Source organism: Spermophilus citellus, assembly GCF_964194105.1.
Source record: "Spermophilus citellus genome assembly, chromosome: 17".
NCBI classification, from domain to species: Eukaryota; Metazoa; Chordata; class Mammalia; order Rodentia; family Sciuridae; genus Spermophilus; species Spermophilus citellus.
Genome location: NC_138199.1, coordinates 31,018,691 through 31,046,051, shown reverse-complemented (window position 1 = coordinate 31,046,051; position 27,361 = coordinate 31,018,691). Strand labels below are relative to the sequence as shown.

Genomic DNA, 27,361 nt, shown 5'->3' with positions numbered 1-27,361 from the left:
GTCTGAGAGGATCCGGGAAGGCTTCCTTGAGGAAGTGACATTCAAATTGGGGCCAATGTGCATGCGTAAGCATGTAGGCAGGGAAAGGCACTATCAACAAGAGGAGTGTCAGGTCTCCACCATGGAAGCTGATGAGAACTCTGGGTTACACACCCACCACCTGTTAGACCCTCGGCCAACCTTGCTCCTCCACCTTTTTCCCACACTGCACACAGAACAACAGTGCACAGTCTTAGGCAGTGCTCCTGTTCAGAAGTGACACTATGGGGATCCAGCCACCCCAAATGCTATGGAGATCAGTACTAGCATGCCAGTATGGGCAACAAAAGGTGAGGGAGCCAGTGTCCCCCTGCCTGCTGGATCTAGGATCTTACAAAGAAGCTGCATAAGAACCAACTGTGCGTTACTTCTCCACCCCTGGGGGACAACAGCAAACCTGTCGAAGCAGCTGGTCTCATCCCTTCTTGAGGTTTCCCTCAGCCATCCTTTCCTTCATTTCTCAGCCCCCACCAGATTAAACTCTGCCTGCTGCCACTTGGGTTCACTTCCTTTGACTGACCCTCGGGAGACACTGAAAGCACCAGTCACAGTCTTCTGGACACTGTCCACAGAGCAAGAGAGGCCAGTCATCCCTGGCTTCCCCTTCCTTCTAGAAGGAAGACTAGATGAAGAGGCTTCTAGTATCACAGGCAGCAGGTATCAGAAGGGCCCAGGTCTGTGCTGGACAGGAGATTTGTAAGGCTAGCCACATAATGCTTTCCTGTATGCTCTAGCACACTAATTAAGAGTCAATGGCCTGAGTTCAAATCCTAATAAGTCACTTAATAGCTATGCAACCTTATACAACTTGCTTAACCTTAACCCATTATACAATCATTGGTGGTAGTCCAGTTTTCTCATCTGTGAAACAGATTATTATAATATCTAATGCAAAGGATTATTGGGAAAATTAAATGAGTTAACATGTGAAACATCTAGAACAGTGCCTGACACCCAGTGAATGCATGCCATGAATCTCCCCTTCCATTACTTTCCATGCCTTCTTCCCTCAAGGTACTTCTCAGTAGAATCTTAACCAGGCCATTAAATGCCACCCAGGAGCACCCGCTGTTCTGGGCACCACATGGAGAACCCTCTACAATCTTCCCTGGCCAGAGTCTATGGAAAGTGCAGGGGCTGAGCTGCGCCAGGGCAGAACACCATGCCCTGATTCTGAGGGACATATGGCAGGAGATTAAGGGAGCCAGAGTGGTGACCTAGGTCTAAGGAAATAGTTTCCCAACCAAACCAGAGCCAACGACTGAAAAAATAAGCTTTGCTGACACAGTCCCCTGTATTTAACAGAACAGAAGCTGTTGCCAAACACCATGCAGGACTCTAGAGTTGGCTGCCCCCCCAAATCTGCACAGCAGGGGGCAGGGGGCTGTTAAAACACCATTCCTTCACAGTGCCTGACTGGCATACTCAGTGCCTACAGTGCAGCCGGATGCCTGGGGCACATCCATACCGCTGCCCAGACTGACAATGCAGGCACCAAGCAGCCTGCCTGGGCAGCAGGGGAGCCCCCACCCCATCTGGGTTATGGGGACCCCATGGCCACCCCAGATGCTGCCTTCCACCCTGGGCCAAAGTGAGGACAGTCTAGCAGCTCAGTGCAGTGGGGTGGCGGGAACCCTGCTGGCAGGCAGAACGCGTGCTTGTGGTTTCTGGGAAACACTGTAGAGATTTGCAGCATTTTTAAAATACTTGTGTTCCCACCCGCCACACACTCCCCTTCACCCCACTCCTCAGCCACCCCCAGTCAGGGTGTTTGCCTATCTGGTATTTTCCAGAACCATTTCAATGTAAATAAGAGAGATTAGAAGGAAGCAGAGGGCAGAGGGCAGGGTAGCTGGGAGATATCGGGCAGGCTGGAGGGGGTTCTGGCCAGGGCTGGAGGGGGCCAAAGAAAGCTACCTTTAAGACCCTGACCCCTTGCCAGGGCTCCTAGCTGAGCCTGCAAAAATATCCACTGACCAGGACATGTACCCACACCCAGTTCAATGTGGCCTGGGCACTGTGCCCACCACCCACAGGCTATGTGGCCAGGACACTCTGGGACTGCTATTTGTCTACCATCTCAATGGAAAGAAGGCAGAATTGTGCCTTCAAGGACAGAAATAGGGGACCTGGCAGAACAGAAATGACCTAGCCCACTGCTTTACCCTGCTGGTCCCATGTATTCCACTAATCCTGGATAGATAACCCCCAAAATGGTCCCAGAGACCTTCCACCCACCACTTCTTGCCCCCTTGACACCTTCCCACCGGACCCATATTACCATGAGGACTTAGTTTGGGTTCCACACTGAGCCCCCAAGCCAGAACTCTCACATTGCAAGACTCTCTGATGCCAGAGGTGCCTGAAGCTTTGGCACAAAATGAAATAAAAATTTCCTGTTTAAAACAAAAACAAAACAAAACAAAAAAAAGCCCTCTAAGGATCATTTGAAGTAAAATTAGGAACAGAAGCATTCTAGAACACTGAGCCTGGGCAGTACCCAGCAGCTCTGCCACCACCAGAAGCCTCTAGGAAAGCTTGGTGTGCAGAAGTCAGCTTGGCAGAACTGGAAGCAGTACATTTTTCAGCCTGTCCTTTGAATCCTGCAATTCCCACTGACAGCACCCAGGAACCCTGGGGACAAGGCAGATGTGGTTCATACCATTTTCACCCAGGGGCACAGGCTTCCACAACAGCCAGCAGGGAGGCTCTCCTAAACTTCTCTCAGATTCAGGCAACCCTACAGGGCCAATCTCCTTCCTACAGGGCCACCCATGACCAAGCCTGCTGGGCTCCAGAAAGCTAGAAAAGGAAAGGGAACCCCAGCATTCCCTCTCTTCCTTCAGTTGACTATCTTAAAGGATAGAGCTAAAAGAGAAAGTTAAGACAAAAGCAACAGGTCCTCTTTGGACAATGACAGGAGAGTATCAGGAAGCCCAAAATTAACTTCCTTGGATGGCTGGGCAGGGGAAAGAGTCCTGCTCTTTCTAAGATTCCACCTGCCAAAGTCTCACACAGTGATCTCACCTACTACATAAACATACTTATCTTAAGTAAAGCACACAAAATATGATACACAGAAGTCTTTCCTGTTAGCCTCAATTCTATCCTCAGAAATAGGACATGAGTGTGCATCCTTCTCCAATTTAACCTTCTCAAACTCTGGGAGGAAAAAAAAAATATGTCCATTTTATAAGGATCACGGGTCACCTCCTCTAGGAGGCCTCCCCTAATTGCCACCCTTTCCCCTAGGGTAGTACTGCTACTTCCTCCTTCCTGCCCCACTGTGCACTTGCACAGATTTCTCTAATAGCATCTATGTGCCTGGTTGCAGGTCTTACTTAGTCCTGTGCTTCCTCAAGGAAAGATCACATTTTGTTCATTTAGTCCCCCAGTGCCCAGCACAGTGCCTGGTCCATAAGCAGACCTCATTAACTGTTTATTGAGGAAATGAGTATGTGGAGGCTCAGAAAAGTTAACTTGGGTAAAACACAAACCAGGTCTTCTGGGCCCCAAAGCCCATGTTCTTTCCACTGAAGTCTGCTTACTCCCAACCTCTCCTAAGGGTAGAGGTGGTTTAGGTGGACAAGGAGCTTTAAAGAACCTGAGTCCTTGACTACAAACCCTATGCTCCATGAGAAGAAGCAATCACATCACAGATTTCAGAAACTTGGCTTGACTGGGAGGAAGTCGTGGTCTTCTTTAAAACCCCCTGACTCCTCCTATTCTCAAAAACAAGAAGACATTGCTTTCTGGGGAGGATGCCCATGCAGGCTGGCCCCTCTGGCTCTTTATGGAAGGGACAACCACATGGACCAGGGTTTACGTGGACAGTCTTTTCTGATATTTCCAGAAAAAAACATCCTACACTCCGTGACAATTTGCTTGTCCCCTAGGATGGGCCCACTGAGGATAAGCATAGGACTTTGTAAAGGCCCACTTTACAAACCAAAGGGGCCAGCCTCCTTCTCTCCCAGTCCCTAGTCCCCAGCCCAGACTGTGGGACTTAACTTTCCCATCCAGATTCATGGAACTAACTGGAGGAAGTACTTTTGATCTGATTAGGTTTTATGATCCTTATCTTTACCAACACCTCCCCTGACCTCACCAGACTCAGGGAACACTTGGCAATTAGCAAACATAGATGCCCCCACAAAAACTTTCTCTGAGGAATTAAGGAAAGAAGGAGCATGTCTGCACCAAGCTAGCAGTGGACTTGACCCCTTATCACTCAGTCAGTCACCAAGACTAAGTGCCTGCCTTGGTTCACAGAGTCAAATACTTCTGTTCATTCCTGCCACTTCTTCCCATGTCGAGGCCTCCATCTGCTCTCCAAGGATTACTTCAAAGGCCTCCCAACTAGCCCTCCCCATGGTGACCCCTGTTATGTCCTCAAGCATTCTCCAGAAGCTGGCAGAGAGATTTTCTAAACTCTTTTCCTGTCACTCCTTACTGATTGGAATGGCTTTGAGGCCCCTGGGTTAAAGTTCACACTCCTCAGCAAAACTCACAGGGACCTAGGTAGCCTCTGCTTCTCTTTCCTGCTGCTTCTGTCAGCATTCACTGTCCTTCCCAAAATATACCTTGCTCCCCAAACATGTCCTTCTTTCTCCAACTTTGAGGCCTTGGCATGGGTCTATCACAGTCTTCCACTTCCTCCTGACTCCTATCACTCAACTCCTATGCAGATGGCAGCTTTTGCTGACCATTCCCAACACTGTACGTGAAGCCTCTTGTGGGTAGGTAGATGGAAGGAGAGATGGCAGAAGAAAGAACTGCTTCTCTCAGAATTTGTCAGGCCCTAAATCTATCCTATCACTGTGGCTTACCCCTACTCCCCATGGAACCTCATCGAGTGGCTACAGGAACACATGAAGAAAGTGTGAACCAAGCATTCTGCACACTCCAGGGTGAGAGGGAAACCTGAAGGGGTGTGTCTCCCTGGGGCCTTTGGAACAGGCTACGGAGAGGAGCCATGGGGCCCTGGCCACCCTCTATGTGTCAGAGAGAACAGATAGTTGGTCAGCTCCCTCGGAGCTCTCTGGGGATAGACAACATGTGGACACAGTTGATGAACTGCCTGATGGGCAGGGTGGCCACCAGTAGTTATCCCTGTGGGGCTCCCATCATCAGGGTACCCTGACCAGGAGCCTGGAAGGGAGAAGGCTCTTTTCTTTCTTTCTTTCTTTCTTTCTTTTTTTAGTTTTTATTTTTTTTTTTTTAGATTTTAGATGGACACAACACTTTTATTTATTTAATTAATTTATTTTTATGTGGTGCTGAGGATCAAACCCAGCGCCTCACACATGCTAGGCAAGCATTCTACCACTGAGCTACAGCCCCAGCCCTGAGAAAATTATTTTCTTGGTGCAGAACTGAGAATAGAACTGATGCCAAGAAAAGTAGCAGGAATCAGAGTGGGAGGAAGAGAAAAAGATAGAGGCTGAGGGCCATAGGAGAGCTGCCATCCCTACCCCTATTCCGTTCCAGCTCATGAAGTCTGTCGCAGAAAGCTAGAAATGCTGAGGCTCTGCTTCTGTCTGCTTGTGGCTCAAGTGTTCACCAACACCCAGGTGGGGAAAGGGCTTTTTTCAGTCCTGTGTGTCTTGTACTGCCAGATAGCTCCAGGAAGACACATGGGATGGAGTTTTCTACTGTGTCTGCTGCCAGATCTGCCAAGCTGAGACCTAGGGAAGAAGTCCCCTGGGTAAAAGCTGGGCTTGCCCCTTGGGGCGAGAGCAAGCCAGTGTTTCAGGGATACCAGCTGTAACATGGATTCCACCGGCGCCTCCAAAGCTAAACCATCCACCTCCCCAGGGATGGGACAGCAGCAGCTAGTCGGAAAGGAAAAGTGGCTAGGAAATGTGAGATGCCAGGATGATCCCTGGGCTACAGAGAGAGAACTAAATGGCATCTGGAATGTCAAGCCTGGAGCCCCACAGAGGCCTTGCTGTGGTTCAGCAGGGAGCTAGAGACAACACCCAGGGGGATTTATGCTTTAAGAAGAAAATTCCATCTGTTAAAAGCAATCTTGGCCTGGGAGAAAGTAGACAGACATAGCAATGCATTACAACCTTTGGTTTTAAAAATAAAGAACTCAGGGAACTAAGACTTCGAGGGGGGAAGACCCCTCGAAGTCTTAGTTCCCTGAGTTCAGTCTAACTTGCCAGCTAACATACAGCATGTGCTCAATGTATGCTTTCAGAATGAATGAGTCAGGCCTTCCTCTGGATTCTACACAAGCTCCTTCTCACTCACTACTCACCCTGACCACAAAGCTACCCAAACCCAACTAGCCCCAGGGTAAAGGAAGACCTAGAACCCAAGTTCAGTGTGTCCTGCCAGAGTATGACCCTGCCACTCTGGGCCCAATATACTGTCAGGTTGAACAGCCATTCTGAATGTCCATTTCCTCTCCCTGGGAGAAAGCTTGGAGCTGGTCTCTGCCTGCTTCCTTAGCACTTCCTCTTCTTTTTGACTTTGACACATCTGGCTGGCCACTTAGTGCTGAAAGGTCCCAGCCAGCTGTGCACTGGTCAGGCTACAAGGCCCAGATCTGGACAGTCCTAAAACCCACAACAGGGAGAGAAGAATATGCTATTTCCAGGCAAGATATTCCAAACTATGTCACCCCTCCCCCAGGCCCATCAAAAGACCACTGGGGTTAGAGGTCTTAGTTCCCCATCGAGACCTGCCCATTCATCTGATCTAAATCTCTGCTCTCATGCCTTCCTCTGTAGTTTTGCGTGGGCAGGATCACAGTTAGGGATCTCAGGGATAGTCAGGATACATTATCTCTGGAGGTTTGATTTCTGTTGATTTCCCAGAGTCATCCTTTTTATTCTTCCGGGAGAGTAATAAAAATTCTTGCAGCCTTTATAAATCACACCCAATCACTCCTCTATTTCAAATTCTTCGATGGTCCCACTTCAGTGGGATAAAATCTAACTCCAACCATGGTTTACAAGGGATTCCATGATCTTGTCCTGCTACTCTGAGATCTCACTTGGTATTTAATGCCTTGCCTACTCAGGAGCACGAAGAGGCCCTAGAGAAGGTCATCTTCCCCAGAGCTGGTGACTAAAAGGTTCCCAGCTGACTTCCTCTGTACACACAGCTCTTCACCCCAAATGTTCAGCCCTAATTTGAAATCATTTGTCATTTTTCTGTTATCTCCAAAATCTAAATAAACATGGAATTCCTATCTTTTAGTGTCCATATTGTCCCTCCTATCTGAAAGTAGCACATGTTAGCCTACATGTCCCAATTTAGGGCTCAGGACATAAGGTGACCAAAACTGTAACCCGTCTTCATATCACGAAACTGAACACTGACATGGCAATTTTACCAACCAATAAAAACCTCTCCTGAGGACTCCAGGGATACAGCTAAAGTTTAGGCAGAACCTGTTCTAGTCTGAGTCCCTTGAGAAAGGCATTATGCTGAATTCAATCAAGTCAATCCAACAGAACGCTAGAGAAAAACATCAAACCATGAGGCCTGGAGAAACTATTGAAAACTCCATCATAATGGACCTTTGAGGAGTTGTACTTAGCTACTTGGCGAAGACAAAGGTATGAATCCTATAGTAAGCATCTGGCATGGGACACCCTCTCCTGATGTTACTTCTCCCTACAGGCCCAGGGAATGATACAATCCTCCAATTTCTATGCTGTCTAGGGTCTGACCACAGCTCTTGGGCACTCTAAGTCATCCGCCTAAGTACAACTGCATGAAATGCCCACATCCCAGATCCCTGCTCACCCCTGGTACTCAGGGAAGAACTCACATCGGCTGGCTCCCTGCGGTGTCCGTCGCCACTCCGCAACCAGCTCCGGCTCAACTCGCTGAGCTCTGGGATGGACTGAACCTTAAGCCGCACACTGTCCCCAGACTGTCGGATCATCTCCACAATCTCATCTCTGGACTTGTTCTCCACATTGTGCCCATTAATCTCCACCAGTCGGTCTCCTGGCACCAACCCAAGAGCCAGGTCCTTGGTACCAGCACCAGGTTCAGCAAAGTGAACCACCCGGCGATAGGCCTGGCCCTCAGGGCCACGATCCAGCATGGTGGTGCGCCTCAGGGAGAAACCAAAGTCTCCAGTGGGCCTTCGTTGTAGTTCCAGTTCCCTGGGGGCAGGGGGTGGTGGAGGCACCACTGGGGGAAGTCTCAGGTCAGCTGGGAACCTTTTAGTCACCAGCTCAGGGACTCGAGAACGGTGTCCTGCTCGAGGGATGCCTGGGCCAGAATGCTGCAACAGTTGTCCCTCTAGTGTCCTTATCTCCACCTGTGGTGATGGGGCTGCAGAGTGCTCTGAGGGGGTTGAGGTTTCTGAGGCACTCTCATCCCGACTTCGCTGGGAGAAAGAGAAGCGCTTGACAATCATCTGTGAGTTCTGCTTGGCCAGAGAGCCGAACTTGGCTGCCCGCTGCAGCACGGAGCCCCTGAAGCTGCCTTCCTCACCCTTGAGGTCATCGCTGGAGCTGGCTGTGCTTAAGTGGCCGGAGTCTAGGATGATGCTGCCCCGGTTGCTGTCAGAGTCAATGTCAGTCAGGTGCAGGTCAGACCCACTGGCCACCTTGATGGGGATGGGGTTGGAGATTTCCAGGCGTGTCTTGGATTCACGCTTGGAGGAGCGGTTCAGGTTGAAGAAACCACGGCGGAGACTCATCTCCTCTAGGCTCCGTAGCTCTGCTGCTGACATCCGCTCTTTCTTCTCCTTTTTCTCCTTCTTCTCCTTCCGCCCGCCATCTTTGTCCTTATCTTTTTTCATTAAGTTAAACATGGTGGGTTTTTTTTGGGGGGGTGGCACCCCCAGAGGATTATGGGTGCTTAGCACAGGACCTTTGGACCCCCACCTTGCTGCTGTAAACAGAAACACAGGGAAAAAAGATTATTCCAGCAGTCTTTTCCTGCATCTCCAGTCCAGATATGACCAACTACCCCTCACTGAGTGCTAATGATGTAACAGGTACTCCGCTTTATACAATATTTTAACAGTTGATTTAATTATTTAGACCAAGGCTTAGGTATACCTGGAAAGACCTGACCTGCGAGCAAGAGTAAACGTCAGGCCATCTTTAATCTGATTGAAGATTCAAGCAAAAAAGGCAAAGGAAAGGGGCTCTTTGCCATCACCTCCTTCAGCCATGTCTACCAGAGCAACGGACATCACATGCTACCAGGCTCCTTCCTATGTCCCGTACAGCAGCAGACTTAGCCACTGACACCCAGAAGATCTTGGGATCCAACCTTTATGTAATGACTTTCTCCTAACCCTCATAACATTTCTGCAAGTTATGTGCCATTATCTCCACTTTACGAATGAGAAAAATGGAGCTTAGAAAGTTAAGGATATGTTAGATGCCACCCAGTTAATAAGTGGCAATGCTGAGTTTCAGGGGCCAATACATCCTTTCTATGACCTGGATGCCCGAAGTGAAGCAGGGAGGGAAGGAAGGGGAAGTTCCAGACCAAACAGAGGACAGACAGCTGCGGGGTGGGGGTGGTGTGGGGTCTGCTGGATAAACAGGATCCTGAAAAACTCACATCCTTTTCCCTGGACCAACACCTAAATATAGCTTCAGGAAGAAAGTTGTGGCCGCCTGAGAGAAAACCCCAGCTCCAGGATGTGTATACTGAAGGCATCAACCTACCCTCACTCTCACATGCACCTCTTTGGGGGCAGAACTGAGAAAAACCTGGTGGGGGTAGAATTGAGAGAGCCTTTCTTGTTCAGCAAGGAACAAGGAGTGGAAATAGGCCATGTCATCTAAGTAGAAATTAACTGTAATTTTTTCTCTCTCCATGAAAGCTTCCCCCTCTGAGTTCCAGACAGAGGATCTAAGAACTTACCCTTCCAGCAATGGCCTCTTGCCGGGCCCTGGACAGGTATTTTCTCTCTGCGTAGCCATCCCCACAACCAAACTGGGCCTCCAGGATACCCATTCCACTAACAGGGTCTTCCCTCCAGAAACTCCTAAGGCTGCCAGTTAGGACTGGCTAATTGTTACTCTGCACAACACCCTGACCCCTGTGGTTCCTAGCAGACCAATACATCTTCAGTCTAGAGCAATGCTGTCCATAAGACAATTCAAGTAATATATATATAGTTTTAAAATCTCCTAGTAGCCACATTAAAAAGATAAAAATAAACAGGTAAATCCAGACATGGTGGTACATGACTATAATTCTAGCTACTTGGGAGGCTGAAGCAGGAAGATTGTGAGTTCAAGGCCAGTCTGGGTAACATAGCAAGGCCAGTTATGTATACTAAAAAAAAGTTAAATTAACTTTAATAATACATTCTGTTTAATACAATATATCCAAAATAGTGACATCTCAACATGTAAGTTATATAAAATATTGACAGCTTTTTAAATTCTATTTTCCATATTAAGTCTTTGAAACTCACTGTGTATTTTACACTTAAAGCATATTTCAATTCAGACGAACCACATTTCAAGTATTCAACAGCTTCCTTGGGCTAGCAGCTCTTAGATTGGACAGTACAATTCTGGAGAAATCTTTAGTTGTAGAGCATGTCCAAAGAGGTAGGAAATCTGACCAGGTCACTAGCTCCTTGTGGGCATAGCAAGAGCCTCTTCTCTCTCTCTCTCTCTCTGACCTCAGTTTCAACTTAGTAAAACAAAGTTCCCTCTGGACTTGTTAGTTCTAAATGCTCAGTGAACACTGGGATTTGGAAGACAGGAAATCTAAAGTCCAAAAGGCATATAGCCAGGAGCAGTATTGGCCAGCTGGGTCTGGACTTGGTGGGAGCCAGGGAGTACCTGACAGCCAGAATCCTTTCTTCAGGGATTTACTTTTTTTTTTTTAATTGTTGATAGACCTTTATTTTATTTATTTATATACAGTGCTGAGAATCAAACCCAGTGTCTCATACACGCCAGGCAAGTGCTACCGCTGAGCTCCAGCCCTAACCCCTTCAGGGCTCTACTTTTGACCGAGGAGTCTCTTCTGAATGTTGATAGAAATGTAGCATAGACCTATCATATACCAAGACAAGGGATCTTTGGCAGGTCACTACCCACACCATCTTGACTGGTCTAGAAGATGGCTCCAGGGGTACCTGTGGGGGATATGAAGGAAGAAAAAAAAAATCCTTGTGGACTAACAAGAGTATTTCAGCCTTAGCCCAATCACAAAGAACCTATCTGCCTATAGTACTCTATCACAACAAGCCCCCTGATAACTCTACAAACCTTACCTAATTCTGGCTCTTGGCTGGAGGTTAGTAGCTGGGCACTCTCAACGGAAAACAGCCCCCAGAATTCTAGAGTCTTTGAGCTAGAAAAGTCCCTTAGAAGAAAGTTCATGTAAATTCCTGTCGCAGCAAAAACTTGCCCCTCATGTCATTGCAGCAGGCAGGAAAAACAGAGCGTCAGTCATAGCAGCAGGACAGGGAATGGTGCTGGCTGGAAATTTGAGGAGATCTGATATCTAGGCCCGAATCTGCCAAGAAATCACAGTTGGGGGGACTTTGGGCCTGTCACTTTGCTCAAGGTTGAACTAGATGATCTAGGCCTCTTCCAGCTCTAAAATTCCAACTATCCAAGTCCCTTGTGGACATAGGTTAGTTATTAACTTTCTGTCAAAGTCACCCCTGTCATCCTAACCCTCAGGGCTTCAGAGATTGAAACATGTCAGACCTTACCCACCATCCCTATCCAGCCATTGTTACCTGCACAGCTCACAAAGGCACCTCTTCCCCACTGCCATTCCCCTTTTTGCCAGGCCTGGATGTGGACTGTTTTTTCCTGAGCCACATATCTGGAACTACCTGACTGCCTGCAGGTTTCCCTTCCATGATCAGATTTGCTGTTCCCATGTTCATCAGCCCTCATTTCACTAGAGAGCTGGGCTCCACCATCTTCTTATAGATCTTGAATTTGTCAACATCACCTGTTCTTGGGCCCAAGGTCTTCAGCAGCTCTGAAACCAACATCTACCCAATCCCCATTCCAGGTACATTTTCTATCCACCTCTTCTTCCTCTCCTACCTTCTCACTTCACACAGGTGAAGGAAACTTAATAGTTCACTCCAGGAAGCTTTTCCTAACTTTTTCTTTAAGTTGTAGATGGGCACAATACCTTTATTTTATTTATTTATGCGGTGTTGAGGATGGAACCCAGTGCCTCATGCATGCTAGGCAAGCACTCTCCACTGAGCCACTACCCCAGCCCCAGCCTTTCCTGACTTTAAGTGGAGGAAAGGTACGTATGTAAATTCAGGTATCTGCCTAAATTATCTTGACCCTTCTATTTCCAAAACAAAATACAATCTGTCAACTCAGCTGCTTTATCACTTTGAAACTGTGAGCATCTTGAAGGCAAGGACTGTTCAATTCAAACGTGCATCTACCTGTCTATCCACAAAAATGGATAAATAGTTTACATGTTGACGCAAAATGGAATGCTACTTAGCAACAAAAAGGAAACAACTGCTGATAAGTACAATAACAGGGACAAATCTCAAAAACATTATCTGAAGCAAGTGGGGAAGAAGCTATTGACAATGCATATTGGTATGATTCTATTTATATAAAGCTCTAATACAGGCAAAATTAACCTATAGTTTAAAAAAATCAAAGTAATGATTATCCTGGGGTTGGGGGAATGGGAAAATGTATGAAAAAGGGCATGAGGGAACTCCTAGAGTGATGTTCATGTCCTGAATGTTCATAGGGACTTGAGATGACAGATCTATATATTTGTCAACTGTCATCAAATAGTGTATGTTAGATTTGTACATTTTATTGAACACAAGTATTTACTCAAAAGAAAAAAAATGTAAACAAATATTGAACTCCAGTTAATGATACATAGGCTAAAAGATGTGGAGTAAAGTATACCAATGGCTGCAATTAACTTTGAGATATGTCAAAAATTTAAGATAGCTTGGTAGATCAATCAAGGGATAAAAATATGGTAAGCAAGGATGGGAAAATGCCAATTGTTGAATTTATGAGGTAGGGAGGTGTTGACTGTAAAATTCTTTTAACTTTTCTAAATGTTTGCAGATCTTTGTGATAAAATATTAGAAAAAATATGTGTCTAGGGACTGAGATTGTAGCTCAGTGGTAGAGCACTCGCCTAGCACATGCAAGGCCCTGAGTTAGATAAATAAAGGCATTGTGTCCAACTACACCTAAAAAATAAATATTTTTTAAAATGTATCTATCTCTCTTTTTTTTTTTTAAAGAGAGAGTGAGAGAGGAGAGAGAGAGGAGAGAGAGAATTTTTTTAAGAGAGTGAGAGAGGAGAGAGAGAGAGAGAATTTTTAATATTTATTTTTTAGTTCTCGGCGGACACAACATCTTTGTTGGTATGTGGTGCTGAGGATCGAACCCGGGCCGCACGCACATCAGGCGAGCGCGCTACCGCTTGAGCCACATCCCCAGCCCTATCTCTTTTTTATATACAGAGTTATGAAAAAAATGTACTGTGAATGGATAATTATGAATGTAATGCATTCCACTATTGTCATGTATGTAAGACATTTTAAAAAATTTATCTATCAAGAAGCTACTAAATACAAGGGATGTAAAGGTAAGTAAGCCTAGTGAAAGAGCTCAGAGGCTTTGGATGTCAGTTCACAAAACTGAGAACAAATCTGAGTTAATACCTATGAAGCCCTGGGCAAGTCACTTCAGGCCACTGTATGCCTGGTTTCACTATCTATAAAATAAAACAGAGATAATAGCATCTATCACATAAGGAGCAGGAATTAAATTTTAAACACACACATATGTATGGCATATTTAAGCATGACATGTACAATGCCCATGGTAAGCTTTCAAGAGTGGTACATTCTTCCAACCTAAATGAGATGATGAAGAAGATAAGAGAGTGTACAAGTGACTATCAGCACAAATATGACTAAAATAAGTTCAGCTCCTTTTATGTGGAAAATAAAGCCCAAAGAAGTAAAGGCAACCTAGTGAGCACTCGGACAAACTCGATCATATGTTTGAGTCCACAGCTCCCTATAGCTACTGTGGAGGATACAGAGAGCCAATTCATAGATGCAGAAATACAAATAGCCAACACATATGAACAGGTATTCAGCCTCAGTAACAACCATAGTTATATACTGCTTTTCATCTAGCAGTTCAATAAAAACTATCAAGATGGAAAACATTATGGGATGGGAAGCAGGAACGCTCATATGTGTTGGTAGGAGTACAAACTGGTGTGATATATACATCACTGCAGCAGAAAGGCCAGTTGGTCTATACTATAAAATATGGGATACTTCAAGAATTTGTGTGTAATCCTTGCACAGGGGCCAGCCTAATCTTACCTATATTCTTCCAATGTTAGTGTACATGCTGCCAAAGCAGGCATTTGAATAAATTTTTAGGAGGGTAAGTTGGTGATGCCTATGGAAACATTTATGTTCATTCATAACCTTTGGACAATTCCATAACTCTATAGGTCATCTTTAGATATAGTCACACAATAAACTAGGCTAATCTTTGCAGAATTGTTTATAATTACAAATCTATACATATAAATATGAGTCACTATGGAAATAACTAAATTATAAAAACAACTAGGCAGTTATTAAAAAGAGTGAGGTAGATTTGTATATACTGACCTAGAAAAATTCTATACTATCTTGTTAAATGAGGAAAGCAAGATAGACAGAAAGCAAGATAGAAAAAATTTTTTAAACTATATATGTGTGTATGAATAATAAACAGGTATATTACATACAATATTTACATAGTCATAGAAAAATATATGCTCTGGGAAAAAGATTGGGATTTTAGAATAGTCAAAGCAGATTTGTGTTTCATCTATATGGTTTTAAGCTTTTAAAACGAGAATATTAAGCTGGTAGGGGTGTGTGTGTGTGTAAATTTAAACCTAGAGGCTCTGAGTGTGGGATTATGTGTGATTTTTCTTCTTTCTGTATGCTTTTTATTTTTATTTCTTACAAAAAAAGATGTTGAATACTTACATTAAATATTTTAAAATAATGTATTTAGTAATAAATAGGTAAATATTACACACACATACATACACACACACACAAAAACGAGCTTTTAAAAATTAGTCTGGGGCCAAGTGTAATGCACACTAATAGTCTCAGTGGCTCAGGAGGCTGAGGCAGGAGGATGGCAAGTTCAAGGCCAGCCTCAGCAACTTAGTAAGGTCCTAAGCAACTTAATGAGACCTTGTCTTAAAATAATAATGATGATGATGATGATGATGATGATGATAATAATAATGACTGGAGATGTATCTCAGTGGTAGATTCAATCCCCAGTATCCACCCTCATCCCCCTCCACCCAGGAAAAAATGTATCTGGTTGTCCCTGGGGAGTAGGTGGCAATGGGAAAAGTCACACTTAAGTTTTCCACTGAATACATTTCCTAATGATTCAACTACCCACCCCCCATGTTACTTTCCTAACTTTAAAGATTTAAAAAACAAAACAAACAGTGAAGTTTTGATAGAGTGGCAAGCAATCCATTCGCATTAAAGTTGTAAACAGGGTTTGCAAGGATCAATTTAAAGTTGCCTTCCTGTCTTAAAAGTTGAATTCAGTGACTTTGGGGACCTGGTTAAAACAGACTTTACTGGTATCTTATGGCTTTAAGTAGGGACAGATTTAAATGGGTCACCCTGCAGCTGGCAAAGCAGAAACCCCAGGAAATGGAAACTATAACATTAGCTTCCCAGGACAGGGGCAGACAGGGGCACCCAGACTTGGCTGCTATGGGTGAATACTTAGGTCAGTTCCGCACCTCCCACCGGCAGACTACACTCATAAATACATACAAAGGAAATACTTTCCCAGGAGAGCCGACCTCTCTCCCTTGGCTTCTGACCTCCTAGAGCGGCGGCTCCCTACAGCCCAAGGCCCCTATCTTGTCCCAAGCCCGCACCGGAGATCGCAGCTCCGGCTCAGAGGTGTCGAGCAACACCTGGCCCGGCCCGCCGCGCGGCCCCAGCGAGAGCGGCCAGTCGCCGCCGCCGCGCTGATCCCGCCGGTTCTGCTGAGCTCCGCAGCGCCGCGTGACTCACCTCCAGGTCACACGGAGCTTATCTGGTTCCAGGTGTGCACCTTGCTCCGAATGCACGCTTCTCGCATGACATCAGCTGGCCCGCCCGCCCCAGCGCCGGGAGCCCGGGAGCCCGGCAGCCCTTAGCATTTTCCCTCGGCCTGGCCGGCGCAGCCACAGCCGCAGCCCCGTGGCGCCTTTTGCCGCGATAGGGTCTCACTTGGGACGCAGCAACGTGCCAGCCCCGACAGAACCTGTGCGGGGAGAGAAAGTACTAACCCGGGTCCAAAACGGGGCCGGCCCGCAGATCAGTTCCGCTATGCTCCCCTTGCCACACGCCCCCTTCTGTGTGACCTTGAGCAAGTGGCATCTCCTCTCTAGACTCCGCTATTCCAACCATACAGATTCTCCCAAGGGTAGGCATGCCTGCGAGAGCAGGCATGGCCCCAAGCCTTTGCTGCATAGGTATTGCACTCTACTACAAACTGCAGGTTCTCATCCTGCTCTGCCTTCCATGTGCTGTGTGACCTTGAACCCATCATCCAACATTTTTGAATACCAGAGAAAAATAAAAATAATCCCTTGCAAATGATGATGAAGTATCTGGCAGAGAAAATGGGACTTGGCCCTATTAAAATCATCAGACTTGAACTGCTGCCTGACTCTCAAGTTTGAAATGTCAAGGAAATGTGAATAATTTACAAACCACACAATTCCTACCTCCTCAAAGGGCAGGGAAATTAAAGGTGAATGGGAGAAGTGAAAACTAACCAGGTCTAAGTCCCACTCCACCAACTAAGTCCTACCTGGGCACCACCCTACCCTCAAATTCAGACTACCTCAAAAAATGATAATGGTACCTCAGTAAAGCTGGGGTGGAGGGGATGGTGATCAAAGTGGGGTACTACATAGAGATCTTAGAGCACGCAGGGCCTGGCCCAAAGCAGACCTGAAAAACCCCTATCCTGAGTCCTATGGGAATCTGTCAATCATAGCCCACAGTGAGTCCCCTCAAATCTTTAAACCTGGCCTCAGCCCCTTGGCTTCACCCACCACAAGGTAGGCCTGAGACAAGGTCTGCAGCCCAGGGCCACCAACAGGACCCGGCTTACATGGATGCTTTGATTTCTGTCTGTGGCATTCACTCAAGGCTAGGGCGACTGACTGGGAGCAGACTTCTCTGGTTTGAAGGAGGAAGAACACCCCACAGCTGCATTGGAGACATGTGACACACCAAGTCAGGATCAAGGCTTCCAGAATCCCAACAACTCCCTGTTCCTAAGCCCAAGTTCTGCCCCTCCCAGTCCACCTTCAGGTACCTGCCTCTGAGGGACCCCAGAGTTTTCAAGCCCAACTTCTAAAGGCATGCCCACCTCAATGAGCAGCCTCAAGCAAGGCCAGTGAAAGGGGTTCTGGGAACCAGCTTAGTTGCCCAGACTACTCATGAATGCTCCGAGAGCAGGTAGGAGTCAGGAAGGTCATAATACACGTAATGATTTCTAACAAGAGTCTGGAGCAGGGGAGGAAGCCCTCAGGCATACACCCTGGCACCTGAGCCAGGTCTGGAGAGAGTAAACAAACTAGACACTCAGAAATGCTGGACACCTGGTCATCAACTGTCCAAAGTTCAAAGATCCTAAAGGAAGTGACCTCTAGCCTATGACCTTCCCACTCCCACCATTTACCCCTAGCCACAATCCTTCTCATTCCCTAATCTCCTTAACATAACAGCTTACCCCAAAGCCATTGTCTCCCTGGAATTGAGTCCCCCACTTAAATATCCTCAATCCCAAATGGACAAGCATACCTCCACCCAAGGCTATATATAACCAGCCAAGTCATGTCCAGCAACCAGGAGGATGTTTCCTGGAAAGCCTCATCACAAAAGGACAGAAGGGAAGCTAAGGAGGTGGCAGGCCTTTGACAAAGAGCCAGCAAGGCTTGTCAGGAAGCCAGAGACCTCAGGAGAGTAACTTTCAGAATCCCCAAATAGAAAGTAGCCCCTGAACCAGAAAGGGTGGAGAATGTTAGACCATGCCTGTTGTTATGGCAACAGGACACCAACCTGCTCAAGAAAGGGCTTCACATCCCGTAAGCACAAGGAAAGCCAGCCTGATTCAATATCCTCTCGATTCAGTATCCTGCTAAGGTGATCTTGTTCTTATTCGCCTGGATGACCTTACCTTACCTTTCAATACAGTCATAGTACATACATATATGCTTGCCACAGTTCCCTCTCCCATAAGGGCATTTACATGATCTCCTTTGCCACAGACATGCCAGGGACACCATGAGAAAACATGCAAAGGAGCCCAAGTCATTGGCAAGGTGAAGAGGGAAGAATCCCAATTCTCATTTTGGGGAACTATCTGAGGACTGGAAGGCCCTTGTCAAAAGAGTCCCTCCAGGAAGCAGCCTTCAACCCTCTCCACATACACACCAACTATGAGGCCTCCACCAAATACATTTGCAGTTGGCCAAGTGATCAGGCAAAATAAGTACCACTTAAAAAACAGACTATCTTCCTCCCCATCTCTGGCTCATTCTGGCAGCACTTTTACCAACTAATCAGCAGGATACATGTGCCTTGCAACCAAGTGACACCCTACCTCCACCCCCACAACAAAGCCCCAATGTGTTGTGTGTCCCTGCAGGCCTTATCTCAGCCAGGAGCATGACCCACTCCTCACTAGGCTTGCTACCAAGTTGCCTGTGCCCCCTATCACGAGGTGGGGGGAGCAGCTGACTCTACCACCTCCCTTTCCATTGGCGAGAAACAACTGGCATGACAGGTTAGCAGGGCGGGGCGTCGGGGCGGTCTCTCCCGGAGGCCTGGGGCAGGCTGTCCGACCTTCCCACACACACACCCCACCCCTTGCAGGGAAAGGTGAGGTGAGCAGCCAGTCACAGGGGACCGCCTGCACCATCTAATCCCCCAAGCCTACCACCCTCCCGCCCCCATCTTCTGTCCCAAGAAGAGGGGGCCGGGAAGCGGGGTCTCCATTGTTTTGCCAGCTGTCTAGCAGCTGCTCCTTTGAGAAGAGCCCGCTGTCGGCCTGGCAGTGAAAGGGTGAAGGCCTCTGGGAGGGATAAAGGGCTCGGTGGAGGTGCTCCCCTTCCCCGCTGTCTTCCTCAGCGCCTCCCTCGATTGCTCCATCTGGGGGCCTGGGCCTGTCCCCGAGAAGCCCCCCAGCCCCGAGGCTGCAGCCCCCATCCCGCAGCTCTGGGCCACCTGGACTCCTCCAAAGCCCCCAATCCTCCCAAACGTAAGGCCACTCTGTCCTGCCTCCAGCGCCCCCGAGACTGGCCAAAAGGGGCCGGTGCTCTCCCTCCCCGCCCCTCCGGGTCGGCCCCCACCCCCGGCTGTGGAGCCCCGCAGCGCCGCCAGGGACAGGGGACAGGAGCCGGGAGTCCGGGCCCGCCGCTTCCAGGGGACAGGAGAGGAGGAGGCGGCGGGGCCCGCCGCACTGCCAGTCGGTCGGCCAGAGCCCGCCCCACCTCCCCACTGGGCCCAGCTCGCCACCGAGGGGCCGCCCCCCGCAGCCCCACACTCACCGGCCGCCGGAGCCCGCCCGGCAGGCAGCAGGAGCGGAGACCAGGCATCCACGGCCCCGGCCCGGTCGGGGCTGGAGCGCAGCGCGGCGCAGCGCAGCGCCGCCCCCCGCGACCGCGCGAGCAGAACCGAAAGGGAGCTCCCTGCTGGCGACTCCGGGGATAAACACCCGGCCTGCCCGTCAGCGCTCAGGCGCGCCGCCAGATGCTGGCCATGCGGGCACCCGGGGCTGCCCAGGGAGACTATCCGCAGTGGGCTCTGAGGTCCTTGTCGCCGTATCCGAGAGACTCTGCCTGTAGATCCTGTCACTACTGGCCAAGGGAAGCTGCTGGACACGTCCGAAATATGGAGTGGCCCTGCCCAGAGCAAACACCAGGGTCCTACAGAAAGTATAGAAGTTCTGTCCAAGGCAGGCTCTGGACTTCCCTGTGTTCAGGGTAAGTGCTTTCCAGAAGCAACTGAGTCTTTCTGGCCACTTCTTCCCAGAGTGGCTCTGCAGAGGCATACACAGGTCCCCGCTGGGTGGTCCCAAATGACTCAGTCTAGATCAGGTAGTGTCTTCCAATTCCAAGGTGGCACTGCAGGAATTCACAGGGCAAGGTGGGAACAGGATCGCAATGGCTTAGTCTGAAATACCCCTGTGGCTTTAACAAGGTCCTGGATTCCATCCAAGCACGGAGGAGAAAAGAAAAAAAAAGTCAAAATCTTCAACACCTACAATTCCAAATGCTGGTGAGGTTGCAGAGCAGCAGGATTTCTCATTCATTGCTAGTGGGCAAGCAAAATAGTACAGTTACTTTGAAATAGAGTTCCTCACAAAACCTAAGATTTTAATACTGTACAATCCAGCAATATCACTCCTTGGTACTTACTCAAATTAATTGAAAAATTTATGTCCACACAAAAACCTGTGCACGATGTTTATAACAACTTTATTCATGATTGCCAAAACTTGGAAGCAACAAAGCTTTCTTTCTTTTTTAATATTTTTATGTGGACATAATACTTTTATTTTATTTTTATGTGGTGCTGAAGATTGAATCCAATACCTCACACATGCTAGGCGAGCACTCTTCCTCTGAGCCACAACCCCAGCCCAACAAAGTTGATCTTCATTAGGTGAATAGATAAATAAGCTCTGGTATATCCAGATAACAGAATATTACTCAGCACTAAAAAGAAATGAGCTACCAAGCCATGAAAAGACACAGAAGAAACTTTAAAATTACTGAGTAAAAGAAACCTGTTTGAAAAGACTATAAACTACGTGATTTCAATTATATGGCCTTCTGGAAAAGACAAAATTGATGAGATTACTATGGAAATAGTACAAAGATCAATGATAACAGGGTTTAGAGTTGAGGAAGGGATGATTACAGGCAGAGCACAGATTTTTTTAGGATAGTGAAACTATTCTGTATGATACTACAACAGTGAATACATGTCATTATATATCTGCCAAAACCCATAATGTACACTAAGAGTGAACCCTCATATATACTCTGGACTTTGGGTGATTATGATGTATCAGTGTAGATTCATTGATTGTAATAAATGTTCCGTGAGTTGCTGGTATAAGATGATAACAGTGGGAGAGGTTGGGGGCAAGGAGTGCAGAAGAACCCTGTGCTTGCCCCTCAATTTTGCTGTGAACCTAATATTGCTTTTAAAATAAAGTTTAGGGCTGGGGTTGTGGCTCAGTGGTAGAGTGCTGGCCTTGCACATGGGAGACCCTGGGTTCTATCCTCAGCACCATATTAAAAAATAAATAAGGGAAATAAAGGTATTGTGTCCAATTACAACTAAAAAATAAATAAAATAAATAAAGTTTATTAATTTTTTAAATTAAATTAATTAGCACAGGGGCTGGGGTTGTGGCTCAGTGGCAGAGGGCTCGCCTCGCATGTGTGAGGCCCTGGGTTTAATCCTCAGCACCACATAAAAATAAATAAATAAAATAAAAGTATAAAAATTTTATACATGGGCTGGGGATGTGGCTCAAGCCGTAGCACGCTCGCCTGGCGTGCGTGCAGCCCGGGTTCGATCCTCAGCACCACATACCAACAAAGATGTTGTGTCCGCCGAGAACTAGAAAATAAATGTTGGAAAATTCTCTCTCTCTCCTCTCTCACTTTCTCTTTAAAAAAAATTTTATACATTCTTACATTCATTAAAAAAATTAGTTAATACATAAATGAACAGTATCTGGCAGATAGCAGTCTATGGCTATTGGATTTATTATCTTTGCCAACTCACAGCTGTAAAAATGAAGCACAGAGAAGTTTGTGACTTTCACACAGCCTGCAAGTGGCAGAGTTGGGATTTAAACCTAGGTCCTCTCAAACCTCCAAAGCCCATGTTCTTTTCCCTATACCATAGCAGTGAAGTGAACAGGCATGTGAACAACTCTTTTATTTGTATGTGTCCACACATAGGACTCTTGGGGGTAGCACACAGTGTCCCTAAGGGCTCCTATTGCTGGAATTGAGAACCAGACACCAGACAAGACTGAAACACCAGAGCAATACCCATACTGGCACAGTGGTTCTGGTTCTTGGTCACTTGGTTTTAGTCTTTTATTTCTGGAAGGTCAGAATAATACCAGTCCTGGATCTAAATTAAAGTAAAAGTAAGAGCTTGTGATGTAGCTCAGTGGTACAGTGCCCACCATTCTCAATGTCCTGGGTTCAATCCTGAGGAGAAAGAAAGAAAGAAAGAAAGAAAGAAAGAAAGAAAGAAAGAAAGAAAGAAAGAAAGAAAGAAAGAAAGAAAGAAAGAAAGAAAGAAAGAAAGAAAGGAGGGAGGGAGGGAGGGAGGGGGGGGAAAGAAGAGAGAAAGGGAAAGAGAGAGAGAGAGAGAAGGAGAGAGAGAGAGAGAGAGAGAGAGAGAGAGAGAGAGAAAGAACCTCTCTCCCCCTCACAGAAAAAATCCAGAGTAGTGTCCACATGAAATAGTCCAGATGGCCATGGAAAGGCCAGTTCTTCCAGAAGATTCCTAAAGGTGTAATCTCCCCAGAAACATCACTGAGCACTGTGGCACAGATCTGTAGTCCCAGCTCGGTGGGAGGTGGGAGGCTGAGGCAAGAGGATCACAAATTCAATGTCAACCCGGGCAATTTAGGGAGACCTTGTCTCAACATTAGAAAAGGAAAAGGACCAGTGATGCAGTGCAGTGGTAAGGTGATATCTAGCCTGGGCTAGGCCCTAGGTTCAATTTCTAAACACCACAAAAAATTACATCAACTGACCCTAGAGTATGGGTCAAACACTATGCTAACCTCTTTAACACACTGTCTCATTTAATCTCTGCAATTACCCTATTAGGGAGCTGCTATTATTATCCCCATTTCACAGATTAGAAATCAGGTTTAGGAAAGCCAAGTAATTTGCCCAAGGCAGTGTGGCTAATAAATAGCAGAGCTCCAATCCTTGCTCAGAATCATTTGCTAGGCTGCATCTTGGTAGTGATGAATGGAGAGTGCCTGGGATTTGGGACCACACAGAGAGGATGCTTAGCCCTAGCAGCTGCTAGCAAGTTCCTTAGCCTCTCTAAACCTCAATTTCCTCATCTATAAAATGGGAATAATAATAGTGCTTACCTAAGAAGGTTGAGAGAGGATTAAATAAGCAAATTCACTTAAAGCAATTATCCTAGAACTTGAAACACGGTAAGTGGTTAACAAATAAATGTTAGCTATTACTAATCTCTCTGACCCTCCATTTCTTCATCTGTGAAATGAGGGCTGATACTATGTATGGGAAAGAGTTACTATTAGACTAATAAAGAACAGCAAGTATAAATCACACAAAATGATACCTCTTGCATGGTAAATTACCATACCATGACCCTCAAAAAAAAAAAAAATGGAGGCAAGGGCTGTAGTCTCAGCTACTTGGGAGGCTGAGGCAGAAGAATCACTTGAGTCTAGGAGTTCCAGGCCAGCCTGGGGAACAACAACAATAATAAAAGATTGTCAAAAATAAGGCTGGGCTGGAAGTATGCACAAGGTCCTGGGTTTTATCCCCAGCATCAAAAAAAAAAAAAAAAAAAAAAGAAGTAAGACTGTTTTTTTAAAGATCCACAGAATACAAAACTCCCTCATATCTGATGTTCTTCAGATGACAAAAGCATATCTTTGAATATTGTTCCTCAAAATGCATGTATTAATTTATCATCTTTTACTCCTTTTCATAGAAGCATGGAGTGTGGGTGAAGAATGCTTTCTAGAAAACTGAAAGCTAAATTCTTAGAGTATTAAGCGAAGATTAATTCAAAAATAAGTTGCAAATCCCTGAAATGACATTTAAATTTTTTTATTTGGGGAAGTTAAAACACATATAAAAATAAACAACAAAATATAATAAGTCCTTGAGTGTGCATAACACCAGTTCAATAGTTATCAGCTCATGAAATCTTCTCTCAGCTAACTCTCCACTTCTCTCTCCCAGTATAACTGTGAAGTAAATCCCAGAGATCATGCTCTTTCATCTGAAAATATTTCACTGTGTATCTCTAAAACATAAAAAGTATTTTCATATAAAACCACAATACCACTGTCACTCCTCAAAAAAAATTAACAATAATTTATTAATTATGTAAAATACTTAAATGTTCAAATTCTTTTTGGGGGGTGGTACAGGGTATTGAACTCAGGGGCACTCAGCCACTGAGCCACATACCCAGCCCTATTTTGTATTTTATTTAGAGACAGGGTCTCACTGAGTTGCTTAGCACCTCGCTGTTGCTGAGGCTAGCTTTGAACTTGAGATCTTCCTATCTCAGCCTCCTGAGCCACTGGGATTACAGGCATGTGCCACCACACCCGGCTTCAAAGTTCAGATTCTAATAATTTGAACATAAACATGTTTCTGAAATAATTTGTTTGAATCAAGATCCACATGTTGGGGGCTGAGGTTGTAGCTCAGTGGCAGAGTGCTTCCCTAGCACATGTGAAGCACTGAATTCGAACCTCAGTACCACATAAAAATAAATAAATAAAATAAAGGTATTGTGTCCATCTACAGCTAAATAATTTTTTAAAAAAAGATGCACACATTGGAATTAATTCATATGACTTTTAAGTATATTCTAATCTATAGGTTTCCCTTCTAGTCTTTCTTTTTCCTCCTGCAATTTATTTGTGGAAAAAAAATAATCCATTTATGCTATATATTTTTTCACAGTCTGAACATTGCTGATTGCCTCCCCATATAATGGTCAAGTATATTGTTATTTAATATCCTATAAACTGGTAGATAGATCTAGAGGCCTCATCAGATCTGAATTTGATATTTGGGACAAGAACACTTCAGAAGTGAGAGACCATCTTCATTGGGAAGCACGTGGTGTCTGGTTGTCTCTGAAATTATGTTTTAAGACATCAGAAATTTATGCTTGTCTTTAGTTGAAACGTAAGAATATAAAAAGACCTCTTCCATCAACAGATGAATGGGTAAACAAGTGTGGCATATAACACAATGGATATGATTTGGCCATAAAAAGGAATAAAATTCTGATAGATGCTACAACATGGATGAACCTTGAAAACAACATGCTAAGTGAAGGGTGCCAGACATTGAGGACAAATATGGTGTGATTCTACTTATCTGAGATACCTAGACTATGCAAATTCATACAGAGAAAAAAAAGAATAGAGGTCATTGGGGGCTGGTGGGAGGGAGCAATGGGGAGTCATTATTTAATGGGTACAGTGTTTCTGTTAGGGATGACGAAAAAGTTCTGGAAATAGCAGTGTTGGTTATATGACATTGTGAATGTACTCCATGTGAGTCATGGTGAATTCTACTGACTTGTTCATCTAATAATGGTTAAAAAGGAACCAGGGATGAAAGCACTGGACTAGCATGTGTGAGGCCCTGGGTTCAATCCCCAGCACTGAAAAGAGAAAGGTTAAAATGGTAAGATTTATGTTATTAATATTTTAACACACATATACTTTTTTTTTATGGTGCTGGGGATTGAACCCAGGGCCTTGTGCATGTTAGGCAAGCACTCTACCAACTGAACTACATCCCCAGCCCCTTAACACATACACACATTTTTTAAGAGCCTAGTCATTGCATAAAATATGGCCCCTTTTACAACCCATGAAGGCCTCCATTTATGTGCTGGCCTTTCTCTGAATCTGCAGCCTTACTCCTGTACTTACCTACACATAACTATGGGACTCCTTCTATCTTCCAAGAACTTCCTGACATCTGCCTGACTCTACAGCAATCCATAGTCCCTCCAGCCATAAACCCAGCATCCCAGACCACAGACATCTACCAGGTGGACTGTGGAGGTCGCCAGGGCAAGTGTTTCTGGAATCCAAAGGGTGGAGCTGGGTCCTAACTTTGTCACTTGCTTTCCATGAGAGCTTCATCAAATGACTCAGTTGCCACTCCTATGAAATTGGACTACAAACTCTTACCTCGCAGAGTTTTTATAAAGACTGAATTAGGTCATATAATGGCCAAGTACTGTACAAAGAGAGAGCTTTTCACTATTATGCTTGGAATGCTTCAAAGGGGATCAACCTAGGATTTAGGTTATAAACTCATTGGAAAATTGTCATCTACTTTGCAAGCTAAATTTTCCTGTGATATCACTCTTAGTAAGGCTAATAATTCAGTGACTAACAGTTCTGGTTTGCCTGAGAGTGAGGACATGGGATTTTCAGTGCTAAAACTGGGAAAGTCCCAGGTGTTAGTTAGTATTTCAAACAGTGAACACCTGCTGGGTGTGGCAGTAGGTCTATAATCCAGTGATTTGATAGGCTGAGGCAGGATGATCCCAAGTTCGAGGCCAGCCTCAGCAACTTAGTGAAGCTCTAAGCAACTTAGTGAGACCCTCTATTAAAGTGAAAAATAAAAACGGTTGGGGAAGCTGGGAATGGTGGTGCATGCCTATAATCCCAGTGGCTAGGGCAACTGAGGTAGGAAGATTTTGAGTTCAAAGTCAGTCTTAGCAACTTAGCAAGGCCCTAAGTATCTCAGTGAGACCCTGTCTCTCAATAAAATATAAAAAGTGATGGTGATGTTGCTCAGGGATTCAGCACCCCTGGGTTCAATCCTCCATACCAAAAATAAATAAATAAATAAAACCAAAAAAAGATGGTTGGGGATGTAGCTCAGTAATAAACCATTCGTGGTAAAAAAAAAAACAAAAAAAAACAAAAAAAACAAACAAAAAAAAAAACAGTGATCTCTCAATTGCCAATTCTAGGAATGAACTCTCAGTCCCACTGATCTTTGTGTATTTGATCTATCTCCTATCTAAAACTGGCCTCCAAACCCACTCTGAATTTCCATGCTGGATATACATCTTCTATTCAAACTTCAATCTTGGCAGTTCTCAGAATTTCTTTCTTTGTCTTCTGTTCTTATGATCCTATACCTTTGTAGGAGATCTTGTTCATTCCCAGGCCTCCCAGTTACTTTCCACACAATGGATAAAAATCTCTATTAGCAGACACCACTCTAGTGACAGGTCAAATTGCCAGCATCATTTGCAAGTCCCCAAATCAGTTGTGCCCAAAGCCAAATGTATAGCCGCTCTCCAACTTCTTTCTTTAATAATGACCCTAACACTCAGTCAGTGATGCACAAGTTCATTCTCCCTACCATCTCCATCTCCTTCAGCCCCCATCCATTCAGGCACCAAGGCCTATTGACTCAACTCCATAATAACACTCCAATCTGCATCATCTGCTCATCCCCACTGTTATTG

The 27,361-nt window shown here is 45.7% G+C and overlaps 1 protein-coding gene across 6 annotated transcripts in view; it reads right to left on the bottom strand.

Annotated features, from left to right (window-relative positions):
* The window catches only part of MYO18A (myosin XVIIIA), a 98,204-nt gene extending 78,465 nt beyond the window's left edge, over window positions 1-19,739 (bottom strand). For 2 of the 6 annotated variants that reach the window (XR_014019253.1, XM_081270399.1), the window contains exons 1-2: window positions 19,633-19,739; window positions 7,829-8,907 (exon numbers count right to left, since the gene is read on the bottom strand). Coding sequence is in view for 5 of the 6 variants with exons in the window: in XM_081270399.1 (XP_081126525.1) it covers window positions 7,829-8,827 (999 nt within the window). In the remaining variant the exon portion in view is untranslated. The remainder of the gene's footprint in view (window positions 1-7,828; window positions 8,908-19,632) is intronic. The other 4 variants (XM_081270402.1, XM_081270395.1, XM_081270400.1 and 1 more) reach the window with 3 other exon arrangements.
* Window positions 19,740-27,361: the final 7,622 nt, after the last annotated feature.